General features: G+C 40.2%; 1 protein-coding gene across 3 annotated transcripts in view; it reads left to right on the top strand.

Moving 5' to 3' along the window:
- gpr158a (G protein-coupled receptor 158a) overlaps nt 1–8,831 on the top strand; it is a 155,524-nt gene extending 146,693 nt beyond the window's left edge. For 2 of the 3 annotated variants that reach the window (XM_037537011.1, XM_017705533.2), the window contains 4 exons: nt 390–495; nt 1,788–1,934; nt 2,065–2,148; nt 2,602–8,831. In XM_037537011.1, the coding sequence (XP_037392908.1) occupies nt 390–495; nt 1,788–1,934; nt 2,065–2,148; nt 2,602–4,527 (2,263 nt within the window). In that variant the 3' untranslated portion in view covers nt 4,528–8,831. The remainder of the gene's footprint in view (nt 1–389; nt 496–1,787; nt 1,935–2,064; nt 2,149–2,601) is intronic. The other variant, XM_017705541.2, reaches the window with a different exon arrangement.
- Nucleotides 8,832–9,746: the final 915 nt, after the last annotated feature.

Genomic DNA, 9,746 nt, shown 5'->3' on the forward strand with positions numbered 1-9,746 from the left:
GTGTACATAAACGATGGTGCACATAGAAGAATTATGGCAAAGCTTTAGTGTGGTACATTGCTCGCAAAAGCTATGACTCAATGGCTTCTTTGAATGAGTGCCACAATTAATGACCCTGCATAACATTATTCAGATCGCAGTGCGAGAGTGGTCTGAATGCAGATTAAAAGCCTGCTAAAAATACTATCAAGCACTCTGAATGAGAATGGGGCTCAAAGGGTGTTTTGCTAAGGCAGTATAAAGCTGGAAATCACATTGTTTAACCTAAAATAATGTGAATTTTAAGCCTAACTGAAGATCTCTTGGTTATACATATGAATGTCTCCACACAGGAGATTTTGAATAGATACATGTTTTTATTTAATTTTTTTCTGTCCATCCATTTCCAGATTCACTCTCGCCCAGGAGTTGCACCCTGACTGGATGCTTATGCTCTTCTTCGCTCATACGCATTTAACAGTGACGGTGACACTAGGGCTCTTACTCATTCCAAAGGTAAATCACATGTTCTTCTCTCACCTTTATTCAGACAGTTTCCACAGTATCTCATTAGCCTGAGATCTTACCTTGGTTATGGTTTCAGTCATATCTCACAGACATTTCCATTTTTCCCAGAAATAAGACACTTGACCCTAATTTATATGCTCAGCAGACACTTTATTAGAAATCCCTACCTTGTAGGTCTGCCTTGATTGTGTACAGTTAGGCACTGTGGCTCATCTGTTGATATAAAGTACATCTTCTAGCCTTACATCAAAGGTCAGTTTCTTACAACAGAACTGTTCTTGGATGGATATTGTGGGGTGGTTGATTAGTCTCAACTTAGCAGTGACAGTAACGTGTGTAAAACCCCCAGCAATGCATTTGTACCACCACCACGCATACTACAATTCAGAGGCTGGGGTATGGGGTGGCTGGCAAAAACAACAGATGGGCTAAATTCTGTAATTGTACACCTATAGTACAGTACAGTACTACAGTAATTTATGTAATTTCCAGTCAAAATAACAATTAAGCACAAATTATTCATTTTTTCAGCCTCAGGAAAAAGCAGAACTTGTATTTAACAGAAAATTACACTGAAGCCTGAACAACTAATTAAAACATCAAATATTTACTGTGGCCAACCTGACTGGAAAAGAAGAAGACGCTAACCTTTGACTTTATTACAGCTTCTTCAGGAGATTTGCTTTCAGAAATCTCCAGATATTTTCTCCATACCTCCAAAGTTCAGTCTTAAAAGTTGGTTGCATTTTGTGCTTCTCATGATCTGAGTAATCCCAAACACGTAGTGCAGAAGATCTCAACAACAAGGTTCAATAAAAGAATAAAGAGGTTAACCTTTGCCTTTATTACAGCTTCCATTTTTCAGGAGGTTTGCTTGCAGATTTCTATGAAAAACTGAAAATATTTTTTCCACACCTCCAAAGTTCAGTCTTAAAAGTTGGCTGCAGTTTATACTTCTTGTGATCTGCATAATCCCAAACACATTGAGAGATATCTCAATGTATTACTATGTATTGTTCTCAAGGCATCACCAGCTTCTATGTTTGATTCGCAAATTTCCTTTTCTCAGTTAGGGCTTCTTGACAGCTACACATTCTATCTGATGGTGACCAATTTGACGGTCCACCAGGCTTTGCTTGCTTGTTCTCTGACATTTGCGCACTACTGTATACAGTGACCAGTAAGTAGAGTTGCCTGTAAGTGGAAATACAAGGTAAGGGTTTCTAATAAAATGGATAGTAAGTATATATGTTTATAGTTTTGTCATGTCTGTCCTCCAGTTCCTGTTTGCGGGGACACACCTAAGAGATGACATTGCGACTGAGGCATATGAGGATGAGTTGGACATGGGGCGTTCTGGGTCATACCTGAACAGCAGCATCACCTCTGCATGGAGTGAGCATAGTCTGGACCCAGAGGACATCCGGGTCAGTATGCCCATTCTTCTCTTTTGGCTCGTTCTCTCTGCCTTTCCCATTTCCTGTAAATGCACATTTTCATGAACTCCTTTTCCTATGATTGACAAAAATACTGAGCCATGGCAGTTTTTTATTGCAGACACCAGACGAAATGGGCCAGCTCAGTTCTATTAATGGCTGTGGCGTAAGGTCTTGCGACAGTCTTTGGGAAAAACGTACCAACGTGAGCAGAGGTTTTTGTTTCTTTGTTAGAGCTGAAGAAGTCTCGGAACACTGCTAGTGGCAAGGTTGGCAAGGACAATTTGATAGAGGGTTAGATTGGGGTCAGTCTCTGCTTTGGAGAACAGTCAGTGATGGGTTTATTCTAAATTAATCCAAATTCTTCAGAGGCTGTTTCAGACCTAACAAGAGAACGCACAAAATGTCTATATTCGATGCTGTCCCAGACTGTCCTGTTTTTAGTCACTGTTGAAGAGCATGTCATAATGTTCAGTCATCATTGCGGCACTGTCTGTAGTTGCGTGCAATTACTCATACTGCATGTTTTTTGTGCAATAGAATGTCTGCTTTTCTGTAACTCCATTTTCGACCCTTCTACACTCTTAGATCTAAGACATCTGTTGCTGATTAATGTCTTTTTTCTTTTCTTTATTATTATTTCTGTCATTACTTACAGGAAGAGTTAAAGAAGCTCTATTCCCAGTTGGAGATCTACAAAAGGAAAAAGATGTTGGCCAACAATCCACACCTGCAGAAGAAACGCAGCTCCAAGAAAGGCCTGGGACGATCCCTCATGAGACGCATCACTGAGATCCCAGAAACCATGGGTCGCCAGCATAGTCGTGAGGACAAAGAGTTGGGTGACCATGGTAGTAACCGCAACAGCATCTGTGCCCTGAGGAAGAATCCTTTTGACCCATCGCATTCAGCAAAGCCTGCCAAGGAAGAGTCTCTAAAGAGCAAAGTCTTTTCCCTGAAGAAGTCTCACAGCAGCTATGACCATGTGCGAGACCAGAGTGAGGACTCCAGCAGCTCAGCAACTGACAAGATGGAAGTGTCCACCACAGAGGCATCTCTTCTTGAAACGTTGATGGGGAAGAAACTGGTAAAGAAAAAGTCATCTGAGAAAATCGATGCTGCCAGTGAGTCCACTGAGTCAGTTCCCTTGGTGTGCAAGTCAGCCAGTGCTCATAATTTGACAGCTGACAAGAAACCCCTCCACCCTCGAACATCTATGCTACAGAAGTCCCTCAGCGTTATTGCCAGTGCCAAAGAGAAGACACTGGGCCTGACCGGAAAGACCCAGAGTGTAGAAGATCCTAACAAGAAGGTCCAACAAAAGAATAAAGAGGCTAAAACCCCCATAGAGAATGAAGAAAAGGAGGGCTATATGAAGATGATCATCAGTCAGTCTGTGGAGTACAAGCAGACAGCTGCCAAGACTGGAATAATGAAGCATCAGGTTAGTGGGAGCCAACCCTCCATCTGCTGTGACCCTAAGGGCAAGGATACTTTTGATCTTTCGGAGGTATGCCCCTGGGAAGTAGAAGATTTACCCACTCCCTCAGAGAACAAGGTCCAAAAGCATGTATCCATTGCTCCAGATGAGACCACAACATTCCACGGGAGTAGCACCAAGGCAGCCAAACAACAGCAGCAGAAACAGAAAGGCACTGACCAGTCACCCACGGTTCCTCAACGGCCCAACCAAAAACCTGTGGACAGAGCAGAAATCTGTCCTTGGGAAGAAGGTAACAATGAAAGGCAGGGTCAGACCGAAGGGTCAAAGTCGAATTCCAACAGTCAACCCGCAAAATCCCAAACACTGGCATCTGGAGACAGTACCAAATCTCAAAGAGCGGAGGTTTGTCCATGGGACTTTGAGGAGTTGCCAGCCAAATCAATAGACTCTGCCTGTTCATCTGACCAAGACAGGCCCAAAAGCATGTCTGCAGAGGTCAAAGGCAAAACAGGCACCACTCTGACGGAAGTGAAAAGCAAGGGAAGCACCCCTGTAGAGGGCAAAGCAAAAGATGCTCTCCCCGAGCCTCCCAAGCCTTCATGTGGGTCACTGCAGCTTCCTTCCAAGGAAGAAATCTGTCCATGGGATTATGAAACAATAAGCCCCACCTCTGACAAGATGCCCAGCCCCTCTCAGGTTTCGAAAACAAAGGAGATTCCTGGAGCAAAGAAGGGTACTACATCTCTGAGAACATTCCAGAAAGAGAAGGAAAAGACGAAGGGTATGGATGATGAAAAAGCCAAAACAAAGTCTAAGGACAAGCCTACTTCGGGTAAAACAACAGAGAGACCTCTTAGTCAAGCTAAACTGGCTGAGGTTTGTCCCTGGGATGTGGATAGTAGTCAGGAAGTGGGTGCGGTCGAAAAGCAAAAAAGTCCAATAGGGAAAAGCAAGCAAGCTGATGTATGTCCATGGGATTTTGAGGATGCAGCACCGACTAAAGAAGTGAACAGAAGTACTGGTTCCTCCATAGCAAAACAGAAAAGTGTGAATTCTAAAGGGGGAGTTTCTGGCGGTGCCGGAATGGCAGATGTCTGCCCATGGGACTTCGATGACCAAACGGCAACAAAAAAGGCATGACACTTGACCTACCTGGACCAGTAAATGTAGTTCTCATTGTATGTGCATTGTGTCATCTAATAAAACCCTGGATTACAAACTCTAGATATAATTTATGGTAACTTGGGGGAATAAAATCAAGTCGCACAAGCTGCCTTTCTTTCCAATATTTTTTTTTTCCTTTGTGCTTTTTGAGAAAAAAAAAAGATGAAAATGAAACAACAAAAAAAATGCAACAAATCATTAAGCATTCCAGATTCTTACAAAATACTTGTTGAAACTTTAAATACAAACAGTAGTTTGACAATTATGCAACTCTTTATGTGCAATGTAGAAAAACCTGCCTATACTCATCACTTGTATCCCCATTAATTAACCATTTGAATTTTCCTATCGCCATACTAGCTGCATCTGTAGCATGGTCTTCTTGACTGTGTCGGTCATATGAGATTGTACAATTCCAAGTTTTTGCAGAAATAGGGGGGGCTTGACATCATCTATGTATTTTAACAGTACTCAGATGGAGTATGCATGAACTGTTTTAGGATAAGCATGATCTGTGGTGTTTTAAGTCAAAGTCGGGTTGACATTAAGGAATCGCCAAAGACTGAGGTAACATTTGGAGGTATCATCTGAGTTATACGCAAGAGAACTCGAACACATAACAGGATCTCCCTACGGTTCTGTTGTGAGCCCAGTTCATGTGGTTGTGTGGGGAAATTAGCCTGTAGCACTTTAGTAACTAACATATTCAATGACTAAAAGAGGTATGTATGTATATGGAAGACATGCTGTAATTGCATTCATGTTAGTCTAATTATTTGTTTTGTTTATATAGTTCTCACACTGCATATCTGCCGTATAATGTAGACTAACATTTTTAAGAACCCCCTACATCTAAAAACCCTTGCAATGCTTCCGAATTTGCTGGTATGTATTACTGAATGTGCCTAATTGAAGAGTCTAATATCAGTCCTGGGTTGTATTGGGAAAAGCGCAGAATTTGCCCTGTCTTGTTCTCACCCACCTGTAATGACTGCAGGCTGATGTGCGGAAATCAGATTTAAACATATTTTTAAACTGATGATAATGTTTAACTGCATTTGCGCTCTGGACATATCAAGATATAGCATCCCACAATTCATTTTTAAGAAAGATCAGTGATCCTTTTTTAAAATGTATTTATTGTTTATAACAGTAAATTAACTAATTACATGGCTAACGCAGCTTATTTAATATTTTGGTCCCGCTCAATATTATGTTACTAATAACTGTGTCATTACACATTAACAATACATGCAACGGCAATGTAACTACTGGTGATGTGTCACTGTTACAGATGGATTACAGTGGCACAGTTTAAGTAAATACATGTGTATCATCAGTTTTGACTCATGTAATTATGAAAATGTGTCTTCATAGTTACAAGAGCATAGTTTCTCTGTTATGTAACTACACATGTATAACAGGCTGAACTGCAGTTTTTCCCAGTACTTACACTACATCTGCGCAGGAAATGCTACATTTCCTAGCACTTAGCTAGCTGTAGTAGTAGGCACTGTAGCATTGTAACTTAACCAAATTTCTAGCTTAAACTAGGGTTCTTAAACTCCTTTTTCTCTGAGGGCGTCAAAGGGTTTCAAATATTTTTTTGCCAAACAGTAGAAATGCGTGGGACTCTTATTATGACAACGTTGGCTTTCCTGCTGAACATGAGTGAAGTGACTTCCCAGTGTGATCATTTAGTTCTGATGTGCTCTGTCATGAATGAATCCACAGCGGCAAATTTAATTAACAACCAGTCTAAAATTAGAATAAAAGTCATCTTAGGAAAAACGCACTCCAGCTTCATGTTGTACCAGGGTTTCATTTGAAGAGTTCCTCTTGCATTTTGCATTCCATTCAGTCTGAGCTGGTTTTATCTAGCTAAGGTGGGGTCACCACAGCGCTGGTGGGTGAAGCAAATCTTACTGATGTGAATATTTAACAGGCGAAAAACTATTTTTCCTATCCTATTTGCAATAACACAAATTTCACAGTCACTATGTAAAAGTTACACTTTTAATAATAAGCGGCGCAGTTATTCGACTATTTACACACAATATGTTAATGAGCGTGTGTTGCTCTCATGAGCATGAGAAATACTAGGGACTAAAAAAAAAAAAACAAATATCTAGAACTTAATGTTTTCTTGTTTTTGATTTAAAAACAGTGATGCCTGTTTGAATCATTTAAAAAGTCCTTTTAAATGTTATTTATTTATTTTAAGTAACATTTTCCAACTCAAGCCACCAAATTCTCATTTCTGCAACACGATTTGAAAGTAAATCTTTCCATGGTTTTTTTTTCCCCAACTTTTTTCTTTATCTCCCTTATTTTTAAACTATTGTAAAGTGGATTATCCATCCATCCATCCATTTTCTAAGCCGCTTCTCCGTCATGGTCGCGGGGGGTGCTGGAGCCTAAAAGCGGATTATTAAACATGTATTTTAAAAAATATAGTATTTTCCAGTTTGATCTCATTCCAGCAACACGTCGACCGTTTAAATGATTACAAACTATTTTATTCTAATTAAAAAATAAAAAAAAAGGAATGTCAGTAATGAGAAAGCGATACGTGGACACGTTGCGGTAACGAGAACCGGGATAAAAAAAAAAGATGAAAACTTATATGTAGTAAATATAGTAAAACTGAAGAATTTCCCATTAAAAGCTCCAGTTAATCTACTAAATTATACGAATGTTGTCCATCGGCATGACGATCCTAATTCTAAGAAATTCTTACAGACGTGGTTTAACTCATCTGTGACAGTGAACACATCAGCACTAGTTACGTTGTTGTTCCACTTACTTGTGTGTAATTACATAGTTATTACAGACACATAATCGAAAGCGGGGCTAATATTTCTCATGCTTTGCTTCACTCCAGCAGCAGCCGCTGAATCTAAAGCGATGTCTTGAAAAATCTCTCGACAGCACGTTATACGCCTGTTCATTTACAGTGACCTTTCATGTAAAATATACACCATGGGTCACGATTGCTGTTGGAATGTTCGGCTACATGCTCCGCTTTGTTTCCAGCATAGGGGCATTTCGTCAATGTTACTGAATCATGTAAATTTATATAATTGGCATGAACTGTTTCACAGTAGGACGCCTAGTATTGATGACTCCTGAAGTGCTTGTGATGACCTTTGGGGTCATGACGAAATGGTCCAGTCCCCAGAGTAATGCGAATAGCTGTGCTCGCTAAATGTGGTCACAAATTGTGTCTATTGAATAGGAAATTTCCATTTTTGCTGTTGGTCCATCTTGTGTATATATATCTTTTATGTACCAAAGAGGGGAAAAAAGAACTTACAGACACTATATTTCTCAAACACTCCATAAAAGAGGTAATACGATGCATCTGACGCCCAACTCTCTGCCGCGAGCTGTACTACGTCTGCCAGCGACCCACAGCGGTCACGTCTGAAACGTGTGAGAGGTAGTATCGGCCTGTATATGTGTACGAGCTAGTGCTGTATTGGCTGCTGAGGTGTAGCCTGAGAAATAAAAAGATGTGCCCCCCCCACCCCGCCCAGATTTATCGTAATGGCTTTTATATCCCTTCTATATTGATGAACCTAGGGCATTATCTGTCACCCATATTGGTTCTGTGTTTCTGGCTCATGTGAAGAGTTTTAAAAAAAAGAAATAAATAAAAAAAAAGGCCCCCCGTTCTCTCGTCCCCCCATATACGAGTAAACCGCTCCAGTTTATAAGCAGAACAGAACCTCTGTCAGTGTGGTTATAGCTGTTCTTAGTGTATTGCTAGATGGACGTGTGAAATCTTGCCATCATCGTCACGTAGAGAATGTTTCCGGGAATGGTCGTCGTTTCGTAATTGCATCTTAACTAGCGTCCCCGAGTCTGTCCACCGACCCACAGCTCCTGAGTTTGACCCTGTGTTGTACGGTGTGAGCGCTACACCCGTGTGACCTGTCCTCACTCGTTTACATTGTCTTAGTGCAACGTTTAGTTTACGATGTTTGCTTTTCTTTCGTCCTCTGTCCTCTGCGCCACCTCCCCGAAGTGAAATCTGTTCTTTCGTTCGGTTACGTTAACTCGGCCCCTCTGTGCGTGACTCACCATCGTCACCTGTTGGGCAAACACTACTACTACCACTTAACGCTGTAATGTCTTAACTATCGCTCTCGTGGCTTCTGCATGATAAGATGAAACTAGTAGGACTGATGTTACACTGCCCTTGATAGATCTTAAAAAAAAAAAAAAGAGAAATAAATAACCTTTGGTCTTTTATGGACTGTTACAAGTTGTATAGTGAGTAAAACTGTACTTAACCCACTGTAATTTGTGGTTGTTATAATAAATGCTCTATGACAAGCTAATAGCATACACTTACTGGAGATTTGGTAGATTTATATGGTGTTATATTGTGATAGCATGTACATAAAATACCTCCTCTGCAATAAATATTTCTATACAAATCAGGTTGTGTTCGAGTTTTTCTCAGTGGGATGACAGACGGTGTTGCAGTGTCAGTTTTCATCAGATCAGTGGTGGATTATTTGTCCTTTTTGACGGCCAAAATAACGGAAAAGAGGAGCTTCTGTGTGGAAGTTCAGCACTTTTATAGCCCGTACATGGAAACTGAGCTGCAGAAACAGCCCATTTTGGATTCGCTGTTTTTTGTGATGTCACATAAGCAAACACTTTAAACAGCTGTTTTTAACTACTCTTTTTGTGATGTCACAGATAGTAACAGTTTAAAGGATCTGTATCTATGTAAAATTCTTTTTTTTTTTAAATTTTCAATAAAGGTTTGATGTAGGATTCCTGTCATTTAATACACGTACCGTTCACTCTCAGGCCTGTATAGTCAATGTATGAAGGCAAAGCTAGAAAAAACAACCTGTTTTCATTCCACTGTTTTTGTGATGTCACATGATACAGCACTTTAAAGGGCTCATATTGTGGAAAGTTGAACATTTTCACTTTTTGAACTTCTTTGTTAGGTGTAGAATTGATAACACTTCAAAATATACCATGCCAGGTTCATACAGTCCATATATAGAATCTAAGCTCCAGAATTAGCCCGTTTTGAATTCACTGTTTTTGTGATGTCACAAATAGTAACAGTTTAAACGATCTGCATTTGCATGTAAACTTCAAATTTTTAGGATAGATTTAAAAAAATTTTATGATATTCAATATGTGGAAACTAATCTGGAGAAACA

This window comes from Pygocentrus nattereri, chromosome 3, assembly GCF_015220715.1.
Source record: "Pygocentrus nattereri isolate fPygNat1 chromosome 3, fPygNat1.pri, whole genome shotgun sequence".
Taxonomy (NCBI): Eukaryota; Metazoa; Chordata; class Actinopteri; order Characiformes; family Serrasalmidae; genus Pygocentrus; species Pygocentrus nattereri.